Source organism: Bombus huntii, chromosome 17, assembly GCF_024542735.1.
Source record: "Bombus huntii isolate Logan2020A chromosome 17, iyBomHunt1.1, whole genome shotgun sequence".
Classification (NCBI taxonomy): domain Eukaryota; kingdom Metazoa; phylum Arthropoda; class Insecta; order Hymenoptera; family Apidae; genus Bombus; species Bombus huntii.
Window position 1 is genome coordinate 6815291 of NC_066254.1, and position 22429 is coordinate 6837719.

The 22429-nt window shown below is 37.5% G+C and overlaps 2 protein-coding genes across 6 annotated transcripts in view; one reads left to right on the plus strand and one right to left on the minus strand.

The window, feature by feature from the left end:
- The window catches only part of LOC126875157 (uncharacterized), a 47042-nt gene that overhangs the window by 8846 nt on the left and 15767 nt on the right, over positions 1-22429 (plus strand). The gene's annotated exons all lie outside the window — the stretch shown is intronic.
- Positions 227-15787, minus strand: LOC126875207 (dynein axonemal heavy chain 9-like). Of its 5 annotated transcripts, none has more exons than XM_050638009.1 (4): positions 15577-15787; positions 15256-15515; positions 14749-14946; positions 227-433 (listed from the first exon to the last, which is right to left on the minus strand). In XM_050638009.1, exons 2-4 carry the CDS (start codon positions 15346-15348, stop codon positions 425-427), a joined length of 300 nt encoding a protein of 99 aa, XP_050493966.1. In that variant the 5' UTR covers positions 15349-15515; positions 15577-15787; the 3' UTR covers positions 227-424. The 5 variants fall into 5 exon arrangements, with proteins under 5 accessions (XP_050493966.1, XP_050493965.1, XP_050493964.1 ...); XM_050638008.1 differs by lacking the exon at positions 227-433 and adding an exon at positions 9079-9149; XM_050638007.1 differs by lacking the exon at positions 227-433 and having other exon boundaries at positions 14534-14946; positions 15632-15787.

Consider the following 22429-nt stretch of genomic DNA (forward strand, 5'->3'; position numbering starts at 1 on the left):
TTAATATCTTCCTGTATATTTTATATTTTTAGATTTACTAAAACTGCCCAATCGTACAAACGAGCCGCACAAACTCTTCGACCATCAGTGTAATACTGAACCTTACTGGTAGTATGTACCGAGAAGCTACTACCTGCTTTCTAGAAATCTTATCCCTACCCACAGTACCCAGTAGCAATATACTCCAAGGCATGCCCACTGTGCAGAGTGGGCAAGTTGTCGACCAATCAAATTTCATCGATGCTCCGCCCCCTACAGTACTGTACTGTGCTGTGTAAAATAATGGATGCTCGCTAGGTACAGCGTGAAAATATATCTCTTATTTACTCACTTTCGAAAATGATGCCGCTTTTGAAGGAATTCTTATTTACTCCGCTTTCACTTGGCAATATTAACACGTTGTTTAAAATATCAGTAAAAACTGCTACGGAGCCTAGAGAGTGAAAGAGAACGACAAAAATTACACTTTATTATTGACAGATATAATAAAAGAGGAGATGATAATAGATATTAGGTCCTAATCGAGTTTTCGTAATATCTTTAGTTCGACATTGTCTTCCTACAACTCTCACCGGAATTTCTATATCGTTCTGCTTCTAATTTGCAATATTCGGAAACTCCTAATCCGTACGTTATTTCGGTTCAGGTGGCCACAGTCCCAAACCGACCCTGCTTTCTGGTGGGTATAATATTTAGTAGAAGGTATTAGTAGAAGGAAGTAAACAGTATAGTCTAAGGTCGTGGTAGTCGTTACTTTATGGCATCGTACACCTTGTGGCGTATACCCTGCCCCGGTATTAATCATCGCGCATTACAATAAAATTATTTTTACAAGTAAGTACGCACTTCTTCAATATGTGAAACATCTCACTCAGAGTTTCTGCAGGAAAGTTCTCTCGCGATGCGAATAGTAGAACGCTGTTATGTTATATTACATTATACATGTTATATCATATGATATATATATATATATATATATATATATATATATATATATATATATATATATATATCGCAATCATATATCGTCGTTAGCACTTTTCGGGAATGTTCCTTGCAACAATATACCATCGTTTGGCATTAAAAGTGTTAATTGCGTATGCACTAGATGATAGTAAAAACGAAGAATAAAGATATTCGGGCAAAACGCAATATACTAAGTTTGAAAAGCAGTAATATCTTGAAGACTAACGAGGAAACGTTCTCGTCCGACAAATGCAAAAAAGTATCGACGAAGTAAATTGACGATATGTCTATGTTTTGTTACTAACAATCCTAAAATTGCTAAAGTGAGTCCATCATTCTCATAATTGAATTTTCTAACAGCTGTTTATATTCGTGTAGAATGTAGCGGCGTATCTGCGGTATCCGTTCATTCTCATTTCGCTTGTTTTTCTAATTTTTCTTTATTTTTCTCTAGCATCTTGCATTCGATGCTTCTTATTGAGATAAATGTCATGTTGGTATGACCACTAGTTCCTACGTGCAGCGTTGGTGCAAGTGCTTGAGATTCTCTTCTGTTTTTCCCCGTCCGTCGCGTCTTCTTTATCTGAGTATCCCGTGTGTTGTAAATGGCTGTACAAGGTGGTGAAATACACAGCATATAAAACTAATGTGTATGACTCAATTGAACATCAAAACCCAAACCAGTGTAATAACAGCTTTAAACAGCATCTGAAAAACGATAACATCCAAGAAAGCAACTTGCGATTAAAAGAGACGTATATCGAAAAATGCAAGGGTTTATTATAAATTAATATAAAAAGATTACTCTGAACATTTTCCAATGATTTTCTATGCAATAATAGAATAATTCTATATAATAACTTTCTCCGTTTTCCATTTAGATTCTTCTTCATTTCGACACTTCAAAAATCTCGCTTTTCATTCCATTCGCAATTTTTTCCCGAAAGACGATATAAATATTTTCTCCCACGTACTTAACAAACAAAGGTTATAGGTATTCTTAAACGTTTGCAACATTTCTCAAATTTTTCAATTCCTCAAACAGCTTTCCTAGGAAACATATTATATAATAGTTAACTAATTTTAACAAATATGCATTATGTACTTGTATGTGCAAATGAGATAATGTACGTGCACTTAATTTAAAGAAATGGTGAAAAGTTATGAAATTTAGTCTAAATACTCCTTTACTTTCTTTACTAAACTGCGCAGTTAATTACACCACACTGATACATTCCTCTGAGCGGTGTGAAAGCCAAGCAACGCAATTATCTTAGGGTAATAATGTGTTTAATTATTTGCTCACACTTTTACAACATTGAAAGCAATTGAGGTTGAGTCACGGTAAAGGTAGATTCAGATCGACCAGTCTACGTGTGGAATGGGTCTACGTTGGAATGCGAAGGATATGTGAGGGGCATAAGGAGAGACAGAGAAACAAGAATGAAATGATTTTTAGAATTAAAAAGGAAAGAGCGAGAGGAAAAACGAAAGTGTGGAATGTGCGAATGAAACGTGTGAAAGAGAGAAAGTTGTCGAGAATATTTCTATTATTTTCTTGAAATTCGGACCAAGACTTAACCAGCGTTTGTGTGTTCAAATGGTAAAGTGTGTTCTTGGTTGCGGTCCAGCTAGCGGATGAGGACTGGCTGACGCAAGAAAAATCATGCCGCTTGCGGCTCGATGAAACATAAAATTTCTTAAAGTAAACGATAAAAAAAGACAAAAAAAACAAAAAAATATAAGAAGAGAATGACAAAGAAAAAAGAGAGTACTTGAGCAATCTTTAAACGGGAAAGAAAACTAACTGGTACCGTCAACAAGTCGGAGGTATCCTCTCGTCCAGTCTGTAGGGTAATTTAGTGTCTCTCTCGGCTTGAATTAATAGATAGCGTTGCCGTCACGGTAGTGTCAAAAGCTTCAGTAATGAAACACGAATTCCGGGATACGCGGACCACCATGTGATCATCAATGACAGTTTGTAGCGTAAACAACCAATATTTTGTGTGTTGTATCGTCCACAAAGGACTGATTACGGAAGAGACGAACGAGTTGACGCATGTTGAAGAAGCTCGTGATTTGCACTTTCCGCCATTTAATCGACGCTAAACTCCTTTATCGACGATAAACTCCTAAAAAGAGAAAAAAAAGAGCGAAAGAAAAGCGATAGGACGCCGCCAGTTATCGACTCGTAACCCGGATTCATTATTTTTGTAGTTTGGGCTTAACAGTGAAAATTAATAAGTCGAAAACGTAAAAAGAAACTGTAAACGCGTTACTCGCAGCGCGAACCAGCGACCGTCGAGTAATCGTGCTGTATAAATGATAAATAAGAGATATCGATAAACACGTGCACACTCGTCAAGATTATATAAAGTAAATTTAACAGAAAAAAAAGTTATTATAAACGAAATTCAACAATTAGCTAGTTGGGTAGGTATGTTATAATAAAAAACGTTACTCGAGGACGATTCGAAATTCGGCGGCAAGGCGGAAACAGACCTTCAGAAATTCAACGATTCCGCGTTCCTGAGCAACTGTTTACTCGACTATCGTGAACCACGGAACTGAAAGATCCACGTGTCTTAATCCATTTTCCGCCACTGCGAGGACTTCTTCCTTCGGTTATTATATTTATTATCAGACTCGAGGCCAAAAGACAAATCATGCACGAAGTCTTGGCAGAACGGTCGAAGAGCCGTTTTTATTATTCGACTTGATTCTTTTTACGCGTGGCACTTGGACAGTTGGATATTTTTATAAAAGTGGGGTGTCGACCGATGCTGTTGGCGTGCCGATCTCGCGATTAAGATAAAACAAACGTAACACACGATACAATAAAAAAAGCAAGATAAAAGAATATGAAAGGATGTAAGGAAGCGACGATTGGACAAAGCGTCATCCAGCGATCGATCGACTCCAATCAATCGTGTCGGGTCTACCATGGTTTTTAACTTATACCTTAGATTTTTATATAATACGAATACCATAGAACCAAAGGGAAAAATCTCGACTTTAAGACGCTTAAGCAATAAATCACTAAGCTTAGGAAAGCGAAGAAACAAACCGTTTATCCCTGCGTCTCTCTACTGTAACTCGCTCTCAGCTATTCAGCTTGTGAGCCACAACAGCCTTATAAATATTACATTTATATATTCAGATAAAAAAATGAAAACAAATATTCTTCTATAATATTCTACGTAAAATGCAGAAACTAATTCTTACTCTCCCTCAATTAAATCAAATGGAACCCGATTTAAATCAATTAATGCACTAATAACAAAAATAATATATAAAGGGTATGTAAAAAAAAATAATATTATATTGAAATTTAACAAATATATAAAAAGAATAATCCTCAATTAAAATTATTAATAAAAAAAAAATACTAAAAAAAATAATAATAAAACGAATATATTCAAGGATAAATAAATCATAATATTAATAATCAAAAAAATATATTTATTGGCCTATATAAATAAATATTATTTATACTTAAATAAAAAATAATTATTAAATATTTATATTTTATTTTAATTAACTATAAAATATTTATATTTTATTTCTACTATTTTTATTTTCAATAATATACAATTTATATTCTAGTAATTTCCATTTTTTTTTTAATAAATTGAATAATAATATTAAAATTTAATTTAATAATATTAAATAATTTAATAAATTTTTTATTATGATATATATATATATATAAAATCAATAAAAAATATAAATAATATAAAAAAATTTTAAAATTATATATTTTTTACATTAATAAAAAAATATCAATAATATTTCTATAAATATATTATTTTTATATTTATAAAAAATTATTATTATTATTTTAACATTTGTATTTTATGTATGTATAATATATTATGTTTATTTATGTATAATATAAACACATATTATATATAACAACGAAGGGGTACGTAGATCGGAGAGAAGTGACACAACGCGAGTTTTAAGAAATCGATAAGAGAAAAAGAAAGGATGGAATGAATCGGTAAATGATCTGTCCGACCTCCCGAATTTCGACTTGGCCAATCTAACGAAACAAAAGAAATGAAAAAAAAACGAAATTGAAACAAGTGTAAGCATGCGTGGATACGCTCGCGCGTACGAACGAGAGAATGTTAGGGAGAGAGAACGAGGGTGAGCGAACGAGAGTCTGCGAATAATGAGAAATTATACAACAAGCGAGAGAAGAGAAAAAAAGATTAAACAATTCGTAGATAGACACATTGCACAAACAGCACGAAAGTTAGATTAGAGATCCGTCGAGTTCCTTCCTCGCGAACGCGTATCCTGTCCTCCGATTGAATCTTTCAAAGGTTGTCTCTCTTTGTGTAATTCCGTCGGAATCGGAAAACAAAATCCCTCAGCTTTTAAACCGTTGCTATATATGTATATAGTAGCGAACAAAGAAACGAGAGAAGAGATCGTTGGAAAAGGAACAGGTTAGGGATTAAGAAAAAATGAACGCGAAGACCGACGATGGTTTAACAAGTATAACGAGGACGAAGTAATCCCATCTGATTTGTCTATCTATGATCCCCGCTTCACACCTTCGTAACCTGACCATACTTACTCCATGCTTCGTCTCTTTCAGTTTTAAGCACGATCCGATGCTTCCGTATCGTACTTCTTCTGTTTCGCCGTCGACCGTTCGAAATCACCCTTTGATAGACGCCCACTCTCACTCACTCTCTCTCTCTCTCTCCCCCCCCCCTCTCTCTCTCTCTCTTTGCGCCCGTGTTTGTACGGTGTCTTTTTTTCTCAATAATGACACTTTCTCATCATACGAGCGCGCGTCGTCGGGTTCAAAGCCATGAGTTTCGTTATGATACGATGAATCCCGTAGAATTTAGACGAGCGAACCGAATAACGGATAGAGAAACGAAAGAAATAGAGACGAGCAAAAAGAAGAAAAAGAAGAGAAAGAGGGGATAAGGGGGGTGATCAAGAATGGAAAACGGGCAAAGGAAAAGGAGAAAAATGGAGAAAGGGGGAAGAAAACGGGGAGAGAGATAAAGAGAGATGGACGACTTTGTTATTAATCAAAAGATAGACGACGGATCGTGCTTTAAACGAATCAAAAGCGTTCGAGGTTTTCGAATCAAAAAACGTGACGATCAAAGAACGATACAGGGACGTTTGCGAGGCGTTAGAATTGATGAGATCGCGAGAGCATCGAATACAAGAGAATGGCGAAATCAAACTCTAACGAATCAGTTATTGCAGTTTTCAAATTGACACTCTGTATACTCGATACGAGATCTGTGGAATATTTTCATTCGGATAAGTTGTTTCGTGTCGATAAGTTTAAGGCGAGAACTATACAGATGAATCAAAAATTTGTACAATGGAAAAATTTTTATCGTGTACTTAAAACATAAGAATTGTGGCCCAAGATTTAAAATCAACACCAAACATATTTCACTCTATGCCCGTCAATTGTTTTATAATTGATAAACACGAGAGTGGTAAGAGCCATTTGTAAAAAAAAAAAAAAAAAAAGAAAAAGAAATTACACGAACGTACAACGAAGTGATACAAAATTCAATAACACGTTATCGTGAAGCGCGGACGTGAATCATTGGCTATTCGAAACAGTAACGGAGTTCTGATACACAACGTAACAATGATACACAAACGTAATGAAATACACAGCCTATCGGACACGGTACCGATCGCGAGGAAGAAACGAAAGAATTATAAGTAAATATATACATACATATAAATACAAAAAAATATATTATATATATATATATAATATATTTTTATATATAATATATATAATATATATAATATATATATATATTATTATATATAAATACCAAAACGTGCTGCGACGACGAAAGCTGTTAGTTTGAATCGTCGTAAGTGAAAAAAGAAAGCGCTGTGCGTGAGATAAAAAAAGAAATAGCTTTTAAGAGACGACATAAGAACATAAGTGAAACAAAATATCGTGTACATTATTAGTTAGGCGAAGAAACAAGAAAAAAAATAAAAATATAGTTTATTTTTTTGAAAAGTGGAACGAGCGAGAGAAAAAGGGAAAAGGGCGGCGAATAAAATGGCAGGTAAGAGTTAGAATGTACGACGTAAATCGTAGCGTGAATTTAAGGGGCAGCGCGAGGCGTCGTATTGAAAGAAAGTCGATTAAAGGGGGTATGGGGGATGAAGGAGAAAATGAAATCATACGTCTGGTACACTCTACTCTTACGTCCTTCGACCGTATAATCACTCCCCTTGCCAGAATGTTCACTTTTCGGCTCGATTCCACTTTCAACGGGAAGAAAGAGAGTGGTCCCCCACTCTTTTAAAGAATCAGCGGGGATCCTCATCCTGTAAAAAGTTTAAAAATCCTGTAAAAATTTGAAGAATGACGCCTTAAGCATTAAGGCGTGTATAGAACTTACCGCTAGTCTCGAGTACGTTGTCTAGGTAATAAAGCGAATGAAGCTAGCCAAGTAAAATACACGGCGCAGCGTCAAAGGGAAAACCAAAAATGTAGTATAAAGTGATAAATAGATAATTAAATTAATGTAATTTAATTAGTAGAAGATAGTAGCGATACCAGAAGCGAGAGTGGAATCGAGGAAAACCGTGTAAAGAAATTTAGGCAAAAAAGGGTGAGAATGATGCGAACAATACAGAAGGATGAGAGCAAGATGGGAGAAATGAGAAATGGGAGAGAGAGAATGCAGGCTAGAGTGATACGTCTAATAGAAAATGGTGAAATCCATTTATGGTACCTAAGTCATGTGCGTAATCACGCCCAGGAAAATATCGTCGTCGATAATTGTTAACCATGAAATACAACGCATGTAAGTAGGCCAAGCAGAGAAACGTAATACTTTAGTGAATGCACATAAACGCAAGATTTCCAGCTTTTATCGTCGATAACTTGGCTCTCCTTTCGTTCAAATTCATAGTAGGAAAAAAAATATAGAATGTTACGAGCGCAATGAAAATAATTCAAGTGTTTAACAAATGGATGACATGCACGGTTTTCTTTATTCACGGAGAAACAAAAACGTCAAACACCGGGAAATCTAGTCTTGAACTTTCGAAAAGTTTATCCGCTTGAATTCAATCATCACCTGACAAACGTCATCTTGTCAATCGGAAACTGGCAAAAGGGTAGGAAGGCAGCAGTCAAGCCACTCTGGAATACCGATGCAGAGTACCGTGAAAACAGTTTAGCGTTAACACAAGAATGTTTAACATTTGAAATTTCTAAGAGATGATGCACACAGCGAAAGAAAACAAAAGTAGGAGCCGTAAGCGTAGTCACCGAGCACACCTTAAAATAACATATGTATATGATCATATAAATATATGTGTTACAAAAAAAAAACTACAAAAAACCAACACGCGCATCTATATGTGTATACATACATACGTCTATATGTATATGTATATATACACACACGTATAATAGAAAAAAAAATATGTATATTATATATACATACCAGATATAAATGTGTAAGAAGATAATAGCCGACAACTAGAGATTATATCGAGTATAAGCTTAGAAACGAGAACAGAAAAAGGGGGCGGAAGATTTACACCATTTACACCACACTTTACAATCACTTGATCTCAGCGTTTAACGATGGTCGGTTGACTCCTATTACTATTTATTAAAATTGATTTCCTCCACAGGACTTTTCACATCTGTGTATACAATTATGCCTACTCCTACGAAACAAGTTCTCCTGCTCTTTTCTTCCCTTATCAAAATATAATTTTCCTAATCAAAATACCACCACCATCAAAAACACCACCACGTTACAGGACACCTCCAAGAAGAGTAATTTTAAGTTCAGAAGAAGCAAACATGTTTGTTTTACTAAAACATTACGGATTAGGTGAATACGTGCCTATATTTCTCGAACAAGAAGTAAATATGTTATTAAATTATGTGTGTTATATATATATATATATATATATATATATATATATATATATATATATATATATGTATAAAATTTCATTATAAATTAATATTGTAAATTTATTTTAGGTTGACATTGATTTGTTTATGACTTTAACTAATGAAGATTTAATTGATATTGGTATAAAAAATGAAGCTGATAAGGAATTCTTATTTACTCCGCTTTCACTTGGCAATATTAACACGTTGTTTAAAATATCAGTAAAAACTGCTACGGAGCCTAGAGAGTGGAAGAGAACGACAAAAATTACACTTTATTATTGACAGATATAATAAAAGAGGAGATGATAATAGATATTAGGTCCTAATCGAGTTTTCGTAATATCTCTAGTTCGACATTGTCTTCCTACAACTCTCACCGGAATTTCTATATCGTTCTGCTTCTAATTTGCAATATTCGGAAACACCTGAGGTGGTATGGTGATAGGTGCGTAAGGAACTACTCTTGGTGTTTTTAACGAACAATAGTTTTATTAGAACTAATCAACAATCAGAGTTAACAATTAACAACTAACAATTACATTTAACAGACAACAGGTAACAACTAACAAATAACGATAGACACCGCGAGTTCGTCCGACGCGTTGCTATGCAAATAGTCCCGAGAAGTTACACATTTAATGGCGCAAGACAGACTGACTCTGCTTTTGTTTCGGATCGCGCGGATTCTTCCCTTCGTAGCCCATCGATATCCCCCACTAGCGTGCATTCATTAGATGTGCCGCCAGTGCTGGCACGTGTATGCTCTTCCGAGAATTCGGCGGAAAGAGTGTGAAGATATCGATGGTACATTGGGCACGTCGGTGTTGCGCTTTGGCGGCGTCGCGCTTTGCCTCCGGAGCCGTTGAAAAGTTCCGTGGCCCGTGCCGCCACACTCCTAATCCGTACGTTATTTCGGTTCAGGTGGCCACAGTCCCAAACCGACCCTGCTTTCTGGTGGGTATAATATTTAGTAGAAGGTATTAGTAGAAGGAAGTAAACAGTATAGTCTAAGGTCGTGGTAGTCGTTACTTTATGGCATCGTACACCTTGTGGCGTATACCCTGCCCCGGTATTAATCATCGCGCATTACAATAAAATTATTTTTACAAGTAAGTACGCACTTCTTCAATATGTGAAACATCTCACTCAGAGTTTCTGCAGGAAAGTTCTCTCGCGATGCGAATAGTAGAACGCTGTTATGTTATATTACATTATACATGTTATATCATATGATATATATATATATATATATATATATATATATATATATATGTCGGAGATGAAATGAAAACCGGAGCCTTCCCTATGCAATTTTGAGGAAGCCTTTTAATGCTTTAGCCTAGATTTTATCATAACTGTAATTAAGTAATTGTCATCTGTAATTGTTTGACATTTGTGAAAAGCGAAAGTGGGTTCGAGGTGACAACTGGTCGCTGAATAAACGGTCACGGGATAAACGTTTGCTTGATGAAGACAGAAATTGCCTAGTATCGGCGTTTGGATCTTTCTCGATGTTTCCAAAGAGTATACAACAAACTTTTGACAGATATTGCCTAGCAACAACGATTGGAACCTTCTCGATGTTTCCAGCGAGAATATAACAAACAAATGCAGTCGTATAACGAAAAAGATTTTAATCAGATATTCATTCGTGTGATTGCCTTGGAAAGTGATACATCGAGTAATTTACCGAGTGATTCAGCAAACGTATTTTTGTGTTATAAAATTGTTTGAAGTTTTCCCGTTGACCGTGGATTCGTTTGAACCCCGGATCATTGTTTAAAGCGTAAATTAAATTCAATATTTGTAAATTTATCAATCGTTAATTTTCATTATTCGTTAAATTAGTAATTCGTAAGATATATTATTCGTTCCTTTTATTGTTCGATAAAACTTATTATTCTTTAATCTAATTACTAATTTAATTTATCATTTGTTAATCAATCATATCATTAACAAAATTCATTATTCATAATATTTTGTAAAACCTTGTTTATTCGTGTAAATATATTCTCTGTTTTGTAAAACAATGGCTAATTCAAATGAAGAAACATTACGTGATTCAAATCCTAATGATAACCCGACATTAGAAGTGGGATAAAGCCCAAGTGTCACTTTGGAACAACTCATGAAAATCATGAACCAGATGACTCAGCCTAAGGAGCAAAAGTCGAGTATGGAACCTAAGGATGTAATGTTACCACGTTTTGATCCTGAAGGCACGGGCGCTGATCCATCCGCGTGGTGCTCATATACAGATGTGATTTTGAAAGACTATCCGATGCAAGATAGTGTGTTACTTTCTGTTTTAAATCGTGCCCTAAAGGGATCTGCTGCACATTGACTTTCACAAATAGTGCGCGGTGGAAAGCTTTCCTGGCCAACGTTTAAGGAACAATTCCTTTCGCGTTTTGGTGGCAGAGAGACAGCCGCCTCGGCATTAATAAGGGTGTCCAGAGAACGACCGTCGGAGACCGAAACTCTAGGAGCTTATGGTAGTTGCCTCCGTTCCATGTTGCAGATGAAGATGCAAGATTTAACGATGCCCGAAGTATTCAATGCCTTTACTCTTTATATGCTAAACTCACAAGATCAACGCTTTCATCGATTAACGCTCGCAAATAATATCAAGACGGAGGAACAATTTTATGATGAAATGAGAGCTCATCCTTACAACGATCTGCCGGCAACTTTGTTAGGAAATACATCGGAGGAACCTGAAGTTAAACGACGCAAGTTATCGCATTACCGGGTGAAGTGTCATTATTGTGGTACTCTTGGACACAAAATAACGGAGTGTCGCAAGAGGATGCGTAGTGAACAGCGGAAGGATACAAAGGATACAAAGGATACACTACACCAGGAAAGAAACCGTCCAGCTTCATCGTCCAAGGTGGTTTGCTTCAAGTGTCATGCGGAGGGCCATATCGCACCTGATTGTCCACAACTGCAGAACAGAAAATCCGGCTTCAAGAATGAACGTCGAGTCGACTCCTGTGTGGTAGAGCCTCCAGTTGGTAAATTAAGTCATCTGGGTGAGTCGTACCCATTTTATTTCGATTCCGGAGCCGAATGCTCATTAATCAAAGAATCCGTAGCTTCGAAATTTTCTGGCAAACGAACGACTGATGTAGTAATAATGCGAGGCATAGGGAATACTTGTGTTAACAGTACATCTCAGATTTTATCCACTGTATGTATTAACGGTTTTACATTGGAGATAACTTTTCATGCCCTTGCTGATAATTACTTAAAATACGATATCATGATTGGTCGTGAAATTTTGAGCCAAGGTTTTGACGTGAATGTTACACGAAACAGTGTCGATATTTGTAAGACAAAAATAGTTAACGCTTGTAGCAAAGTCGCGGAAGATGTGATCAACATTAATGAGGTCGACACTGATGTAGTTGGTAACGATAAAGATCGATTGATTTCTGTTCTCGAGAAATACAAAGAGTCATTTATTACGGGTTTTCCGCGGAATCGTGTAAATACGGGTCAATTAGAAATTCGTTTAATTGATCCCAACGTTACCGTGCAACGAAGTCCTTATAGACTCAGTGAGGAGGAGCGGGGAATAGTTCGAGAGAGCAAAACGCAATATACTAAGCTTGAAAAGCAGTAGTATCTTGAAGAATAACGAGGAAACGTTCTCGTCCGACAAATGCAAAAAAGTATCGGCGAAGTAAATTGACGATATGTCTATGTTTTGTTACTAACAATCCAGAATCTCGATTTTCAGGTAGACATTGCACAGAACTTGCTATTTATTGTTTACTCATATTAATTGGTTGTTGTTTATTTAATTATTACTGTTATTAATTGTTGTTAATTATTAATTGTTGTTTACTCCTGTATTTCATTTAAGTATTTTCACAAAAAACTCGATTTTCAGAATCGATCCCTCCATTATCCTAGAATTGAACTTTATATATATATGTGTAAATTTAGTATGTCGGAGATGAAAGGAAAACCGGAGCGTTCCCTTTGCAATTTTGGGAAAGTCTTCTAATGCTTTAGCCTAGATTTTATCATAGCTGTAATTAAGCAATTGTTGTCATTTGTAATTGTTCGATATGTGTGATAGCGAAAGTGGGTTCGAGGTGACAACTGGTCGCCGAACGTAGCCACGGTCACGGGATAAACGTTTTGCCTGACCAAGGTGTGGATCGGTTGTATTGTTCTCCCTAGAAATCACATAGAATTGTACTTTGGAAATGTCGATATAATGGGACACACGTTGTATTAGGAATCAAACTCCAGACAGAAACTGCCTAGCAACGGCGTTTGGATTTTTCTCGATGCTTCCAAAGAGTATACAACAAACTTTTGGCAGAAACTGCCTAGCAACGGCGATTGGAACCTTCTCGATGCCTCCAGCGAGCATATAACAAACAAATGCAGTCGTACAGCGAAAAAGATTTTCATCAGATATTCATTCGTGCGATCGCCTTGGAAAGTGATACATCAAGTAGTTTACCGAGTGTCTCAGTAATCGTATTTTTTTGTGTTTAAAATTATTCTACGCATAGTAAAGAGTTATCCCGTTGACCGTGGATTCGTTTGAACCTAGGAACATTGTTAATAGTGTTAATTAAATTCATTATTCGTAAAACCTATTAATCGTTAATCTCATTATTCGTTAAATTTATTATTCGTAAGACATATTATTCGTTACTCTTATTATTCGTTAAACTTATTATTCTTTAATCTAATTATTAGTTAAACTTATCGTTTGTTAATCTTATCATTCATTAAACTCAATATTCATAATATTTTGTAAAATCTTGTATATTCGCGTAAATATAATCTCTGTCTCGTAAAACGATGGCTAACTCAAACGAAGAATCGTTACGCGCCTTAAATTCTAATGTTAACCCGACAAGTATATAACTTATAAGCTTGTTATAAATATATAAATTTGTTTAAACATATTTTGAATGAGAATAAACCACATTTCACTACACAGAAAATTATTCTACAGAATGTGTTATTCTACGGAAGTGCATCGTTCTGTAACCACCAACATGGAAATTGACCAATTAACAGCAACGTCAATTTCCCTCACTTTCCGAACGAAGGCTTTTCTTGACGAATCCGACGATCTCGTGTCCTTAGACACACCCCATATATTGTTATTCCCACCCCATTGTAGACCCCATTGTTATCCCGTTGACCGCGGATTCGTTATTGAACCTAGGATCTTTGTCATTAGCATCTCGAGTATCTAATTACCACGATTGTCAAATTCTGTAATAATCATATTTGCACTAGTCAATATCTTCTCTATTGCATAACAACAATGTGTAATCCAAACGAAGATTCGTTTCACGCCCCTAACCCTAATCATAATGTGAACCCGACATATATATGTAAGTGTGATTTTCTAATAACGATTAACAACATAATAACAGAGAAATTTGCTTAATTGCTATTTGTGCTTAGTTACGTTCTAAATTATTTAATAATTTATTATTAAAATAAATATTGACTAAAAAACAATTATTAAAGAATATAATTTACGAACTTTGCTAATATCATCACTAGTAAAAACTAATGCTTTATCTTATTAATAGCTTTTCCTAATTTAATTTTTGGTTACAAGGAAGACAGTTATAGTACGTTTTAAATTATGTCACAGTTGAAAAATATATTCCAAATATGTCTTATGATCAATACAAAATCTGTTAAAGAGTATTAATTTTAAGTTATTACATTACACAAGATATCGTAAACATTGTTTTTGCCATCTCTCATTGTTTCGATATTTACAAATCTTCGATCCATAATTTCTAATTTAACGTTATGATCCATTAAGATTTAAAGTCACTTACCCTATTCCATTCTCGCGGCCCAAATTTTCTACGTTTTGCAAGTGCAGCGTGATAATAACAAAGTGCGAATTTAAATTCGGTTTCTTCGCTGCAGGACTCCAAAGTTTCCTGGGCAAAGTTATCCAACGCTTTGCGGATATTTGCTTGAATTCCAGATGGTGGTTCGTTCGTGATCTTTATGACCGATTCTAGTATACCCTGTGTAAATTTAACGAACCTTACATTGAGTAATTGGTGTTTCTTATCGATATTATTTACTTATGAACTAAAATATCACTTATATAGTAAATTAGGGACTATAATAGGTACCTCAAAATTTTCTTAGATTTTTTTAAAGCAAAAAGATAGTAAGAAACTAGACCAGTTACTGAAACACCTGTAATGCCGACCGCGTTAATGAAAAACCATATTACCGGTGGAGGGTTAAAGAATATAATTAGCACATGCTAGCTTAATTAAAAGTGCATATTTTCTTTTGCTTTTTCAAATTATATAATTGTTTCTTACCTGATTTATTATTGATTCAGGAGGATCAGGATTGGGTTCCGCACTAATGAACAATTGACAATCGTCATGTGGATTCTTCGAGCATTGTTCCATCTTTTTTTCTAATGTAGGCAATCACTTCCTCAGTGGTTTTCGTTCGCTGAAAATTCTATGGCTTCTTCCGTTATGGGTTCTTGACCTTGACTTTGACCCAGTGACACATTATGGAAATTTCTTCCTCCAAAAGTGAAACCCAATTACATTCCCAGCTTTTCGACGTCCTGAAATTTTATCGTTGCCGTTATTGTAAATACATGTAATATCGTGATATAATATATTTACAAGGAATGGATTATACAGATGTTAATCGGACAGAAAAAGACGATTGTTGTTCAACCTGAACTATTCACACCAAACGTACAGAAAACAGCACAACTAAATAATTAGCTAACGACTCGACTTTCACAAAATGCAATCAACACTCTCTCGGCAACGCCATTCGCAAATTCTGTTTCTCGACTCACACTCTGCTCCTCGACTGACTCTCTGAGTTCGCTGTGGAGTGCCGAAGCGTGCAGACGTGTCTCTAGTGCCCAGCGTAGTTCGAAAACAACACGTGTCGCCCAACTGTCGAAAGAGAACGCAGCTAAGTGTCCCTTACCCTCTAGGGAGAAGAAAATCCCACGCACCTAACCCCAACCCGAATACTAGCCTCACAGCCTCACGACTAGTTGTTCATTCCGAATTAACTAGCTCGATGATGGCCCAGCAACCGCGACCAGGCTCTCCGGAGCAGACTCGCAGCTACCCCGTGCTACCCCCCCCCCCCCCCCCCCCGTGGCAGAAGTGCAGCAGAACTCTCCGCACTAACGACACTAACACTACAAAGAAAAGGAAAATAGAACCAGCAACGCAAATAAACACACACAACAGGTTCGCCGTATTGGAATCCTCAAACGACGCCATGGAAATCGTAGAACCGCCACCAAACCAACATTCACAGAGAATCCCCCCTCCCCCACCAATATTTGTAGACGACGTCATTGACATACAGGCAATGACCAAGTCCCTAGAGAGAGATATCAGCAAGGAGGAATATAACCTTAAGATAAGCAACAACAAGGTGAAAATACTACCGACGAACCCAGAAGCTTACAGAAAACTCACCAAGACACTCAGGACCCTGAACGCCAACTTCCACACCTACCAACTCAAACAGGAAAGGCCTTTCCGGGTGGTCCTACGAAACATACACCACTCAGCAGACATAGACGAACTAAAATACGAACTCTCAAAACTTGGCCACGAAGTCATCAACGTAAGTAATATAAGGCATAGAGTCTCGAAAGACCCGTTATCCTTATTCTTCCTAGACATTAAACAAAAACCGAATAATAAGGAAATATACAGCATCAGTCGCCTAATGAACGCGATAGTAAAGATCGAACCACCGCTCGTGAAAAAAGAAATAGTGCAGTGCAAAAGGTGCCAAAGGTACGGTCATACGCAGAAATACTGCAACCATACTTTCCGCTGCGTTAAATGCGCAGGCTCTCACTCCACTGACCAGTGCGCCAAATCACCGGAAACCCCAGCGAAATGCATCCACTGCCAAGGGGACCACCCTGCCAACTACAAAGGCTGCCCAGCATATAAAACACTATACACGAACAGGTACCCTAAGCTCAGAGCAAAAGAGGTATCCAACCAAACACCCAGCCCGCCGAAATTCTCGACTACCCCAACCCCCTCAACCAACCAAACACCCAGTCCTACCAATTTCATCTCCACCTCAACCTCCTATGCCCAAGCAGTACAAGGCATCCAAAATAACCCGAACAGCCAAAGGAACCTTCCCCAAAACAGTGTCCCCAACCCACCAAACGCAGACAACTCCTCAAGGCTCGAAAAGCTAATAGAGAAACAATCGGAGCAAATAAATCACTTGCTATCGCTACTAACACTCATCGTGGAAAAATTAGCACGCCCCGACTCAAAATAAAACCAAGGCGCATAGCTCTCTGGAACGCCAACGGTCTAGCGCAACACAAACGTGAACTAGAACTCTTCTTAAAACACCAGCAAATCGACGTAATGCTCGTATCGGAAACCCACTTCACCGATAAGAGCTACCTGAAAATAAATGGTTACAAATTCTACCATACCCAACACCCCAGCGGAAAGGCCCACGGTGGCACCGGAATAATAATCAAAGCAAGTATTAAGCACTACGAACTCCCACCATTCCAGAAAGACTACCTCCAAGCAACAAACGTAGCAATAGAAGACTGTCATGGCTCAATCACCACCTCAGCAGTATACTGCCCTCCCAGACACTCCATCGCCAAAGAAGACTTTGATAACTTCCTGGACATCCTGGGCAACAGATTCATAGTTGGAGGAGACTATAACGCCAAGCACATCCAATGGGGCAGCAGACTGGTTACAGCAAGAGGCAAAAACCTCTTAAACAGCATAATAAACAACAACCTCAACTACCTCACCACATACGAACCCACATACTGGCCCACTGACACCAACAAAATACCCGACCTTCTCGACTTCTTCATAACTAAAAATATCCCATCAAGACACGTCCAGATCAACTCCTCGGCCGATCTCTCCTCTGATCATTCTCCCGTGATAGCAACAGTCAGTTCAACAATCATCGAGAGTACACCTAATGGCTCCATTCACAACCAACACACCAACTGGCAGCTCTTCAGAGAAGTCTTTACACACTCAACCTCAGCCTTCACCCCACTAAAAACAAAGGAAGATATCGAAGCAGCCACGGAATACTTAAACACGAGCATAATAAACGCAATCCGCCTCTCCACACCGACAAAGCCAACTAACAGCAAACAAGAATATCCACAATACATACTAAAAAAAATAGCAGAAAAACGTAGACTAAGAAGAGTATGGCAGACCCACAGAACACCGGAGGACAAACGCAAACTTAACAACGCAACTAGAAAGCTATCCAGAACCTTAACAAACTATAAAAACGACTGCTTCCATAAATACCTCGCCAGCTTATCGCCCACAGCCGACACCAACTACTCACTATGGAAGGCCTCCAGGAAACTCACACGCCCCCCACAAATAATCCCACCTATCCGCCGTCCGCAAGGTGGATGGGCGCGAAGCCCTATAGAAAAAGCCGACCTGTTTGCAAAACACTTGTCAAAAGTATTCAAACCCCATTCCCCCCAAGCCGCCGCGGACGTTACTGAATACCTACACACCCCCTTCCAAATGTCCCCTCCTATCGAACCCTTCTCCTCTGCTGAGACTATAGAAACAATCAGTCGCCTAAACCCCAAGAAAGCAGCAGGACACGACCTAATAGGCAATAGAGCAATCAAGGAACTTCCCACAAAAGGGATAGCACTCATCACATCGATTTTTAATGCTATCCTTCGCCTGGAACACTATCCTAAGGCTTGGAAAATCTCATTGATTACCCTCATCCCTAAACCCGGTAAACCGATACACGAAACCTGCTCCTATCGTCCAATCAGTCTTTTACCTACCCTGTCCAAACTATTCGAGAAGATGCTCACGAACCGACTCCTTCCAATCCTAGAGAACTTGAAAACACTCCCAGATCACCAATTCGGGTTCCGAAAACATCATTCTACAGTAGAGCAAATCCACCGCTTAACTCATACGATCAGCCAAACCCTCGAAAAGAAAAAATATTGCTCAGCGGTTTTCCTAGACATCCAACAGGCATTCGATAAAGTATGGCATGAAGGGCTACTATACAAACTTAAAAAGATCCTACCCCACCCCTACTTCTCCATCCTAAAATCATACCTAACCAATAGACAATTCATGGTTAAATACCTAGACGCCACTTCCGCAACATTCCCAATAGAAGCCGGCATACCCCAAGGTAGTGTCCTCGGACCCCTACTGTACTCCATCTACACTGCCGACCTACCTATATCAAACGATATAACAATAGCGACATTTGCAGACGACACAGCGCTATTAGCTTCCCACGCAGACCCGGTAATAGCCTCATCCACTCTCCAGCGAAGTCTCGACTCCATGGAAAAGTGGTTTCACAAATGGGGCTTCAAAGTCAACGAAAAGAAATCCTCACATGTAACCTTCACGCTCCGAAAACAAACCTGCCCCCAGGTCACCATCAACAATGCAACAGTTCCTAGCAGGGACACAGTCCGATACCTGGGCATGACCCTGGACAGGAGACTAACGTGGAAAACACACATCTCTGATAAAAGGAAGCAACTAAAGGACAAACTAAAAAAACTCTATTGGCTCACGGGCCGACGCTCCAAACTAAATTTACAGAATAAAATTACCCTCTACAAGACCGTAATAAAACCTGTCTGGACCTACGGAATCCAACTATGGGGAACAGCAGGTAACTCCAACATCGAAATACTCCAACGCTTTCAATCGAAAACGCTAAGATCCCTAATTGACGCACCTTGGTATGTAACCAATGAAACAATACACCGCGACCTCAAGATACCCACCGTCAAAGAGGAAATAGCAAAATATAGCAACAGATACAGCAAAAGAATCAACAAACACCGAAACCCCCTAATCACTGGACTACTCGATACGACGGACCAGATTCGCAGGCTGAAGAGGCACTACCCGCTAGACCTAAACGTTAGATTCATTTAATTATCCAAATCAAGCATATGCACTTACTTATAATACTTATAGATTATAAATTTTATCTATCTATAATAAGTATTAACTTACTGTAAATAAACAGCCATGTCACTGCGCCACGCCAGAAAAATTACTGAAAATTCTCAACGCGAGAATTGATTGTAATTTCAACAAATAAATAAAAAAAAAAAAAAAAAAAAAAAGACTGACTCTCTGGCCGTTGTCGCATTCTATTGTCTTTTCTAGGCACACGTGTTCTGCAGGCGCTCGTAGCCAGGGTCACCGATGACACATTGATGGACCCGACGGCGCCTCGGCTCTCGCGACATTGTTCATGGTTCGCCCGATATCTCTTAGGCTTTTCGTCCACGATACTACATACATATTCGATGTGATTACGCTGATTTTCGTAACATGTTTTTGTATAATTCATTAAGTATCGATAATTCTTAATTTTAATTGTCCTCGATCCAGGTTATAAACTGGTAAACGAAAGATATGTCATTGAAAGCAACAGAGTATAGGAAATGAGAAGAGTAAGAAGGTATTACAATTATATTGCATTAAAGAAAAATTATTAAATGTAACGCAGTTTGGTTTATAGCTTATTGATTGTTCAGGGTATGCAAGAATTATATCTCATGACTTTGATGGATGATCCTGCACCTTCAGATCGGTGGAGATTTATTAAAGAAAGATATCGTATAATAGAATTTCAGAGCTAAATTTTTTGTATTGCACTGCTTAATGCTCGTTACGAGGAATAAATTTCTGTAAAGAACCACGGGACGCAAATGAACCGTTCTTTTGGAAAATGATCTTAAAATTCCATTAGATCTTATATTGAAGTTACATTAGAAAATATTTACATTTCCCAGTTAGATAAAAACTAAGTAAGGCAATATTAATGAACAAACAGAAGGTATTCCTTTGAATGAATGATAATCTACGCTAAATAGGATGAAGCATCTAACTTCATCATTTCAAACTATTACAAAATTACTTAATTTACGGAGAAATCTTTCGAATAAAAATTGAATAGCGTTGAAGAGAATATGATTTGGTAGGTGGAACTGCAGAAACGTTAACTACTCTTCGATTTCGTTGTTTTTGAATATGTTGTAGAAATCGGTATTTCAAATAACCTCTTCCTATATAAGAAGTGAATTCGCTTAGTTTCCGGGATATTCGCGAAAAACTACCAATATCACTACAGTGAATTCTGCTTCTGCAGTTGTGCAACCGTGACAGCGTATGCGTTAGTTTGGTTACCGATTGCCGGTCACTTATCTTCTCTTTGAAAACGAGGGTCGGGCGAGTTTAAAGGCTGTGTGCACAACGTACACAAGCGAGGCTGCAAGAGTCTGTTATAACTGGTAACTTATAACTCAATTAAAAGTGAATATCATCAATGTATTGGCTTCAAATATTAAATAATTAAATAATTGTTAATACACAGAAGATAAGTGGCCGGCGACTGGCAACCAGACCGACGCATACGCTGTCACAGATGAACATCTATAGGCAGAAATACACTATAATTGAGCCGGTAGTTTCTTGCTAATATATTGAAAACTAAACAAGTTCACTCCTTATATACAGCATAGTATATAGGTAAAAGTTGTTCAAAATATTTCTATAACATATCCAAAAATCATAGAAATCCGAGGGTAGATAACGTTTCTACAGTTTCGCCCTATATAGCGTTCAAGTTTTCTCGGGATAGTATAAGTTGTAAATTTAAGGTATAAACAAAGAATCGTATGAATGCCGGGGAAGAGAGAGAGAGACATTTACGATACTACATGGTTAACGAATATTTACCTGTTCTTCCTAAGTTGTTCGATATGTGTATCTCCCTACACACTTTCTTTCATAATATGACATTTGTAGTCTTTATTATTAAAATTGAAAGTACATTATATAAGTATATTAGTTGATAAAATTACAACGCTAAGTACACATTTTCTCGTCGAATGACCCTTAAATTTTTTAAGGACCATCTCGGATCACCAGTTTTCTCCCTTCACCGATTACATTCTTAATTCTACCGGCCCACTCGTTCGCCATGATTTATTTATATTGCTTTATCGGCACGATAGTTACATGTCCAAACTCCTTCGCCGAGGATTAATTGTCATCGCCGATTAGCCGGTTCTGATGTTTCCCTCTTTCTTTTCTTTTCTTTTTTTTTCGCTTTCTTACAACGATAACGGTTGACAAACAGTTCGACAACGATTATCACCATCGATTCGCTATCGTCCGAATCGTGGCACGCATTCGATTTTCGAAATTAGATACGTTTGTATTCATTTTGATTAAATAAATATATGTCCAATAAAAGTTACTTCTGCCGTCACAATTGAAGCGCATTGCGTTTGCGACGAGACTGCTCCTGAAGCAAGCAATCGTCAGATGCAACACTTGAATAATCACTTATTGGGAAATGAAAGCATCGCTGTCCATGGTATCGTTACCGATGCGCGTCTCTAGTCCTGATGCGTATGAGAAATTTTGCCCTAAGATTCCTACT

Excerpts from the sequence above, each read along its gene's own strand:
- LOC126875207 (XM_050638007.1), bottom strand. The coding sequence starts at position 15,348 with ATGGAACAATGCTCGAAGAATCCACATGACGATTGTCAATTGTTCATT. Across the intron at positions 14,947-15,255 it reads CTGAATCAATAATAAATCAG|GGTATACTAGAATCGGTCAT; the intron begins GTAAGAAACAAT and ends AAATTTACACAG.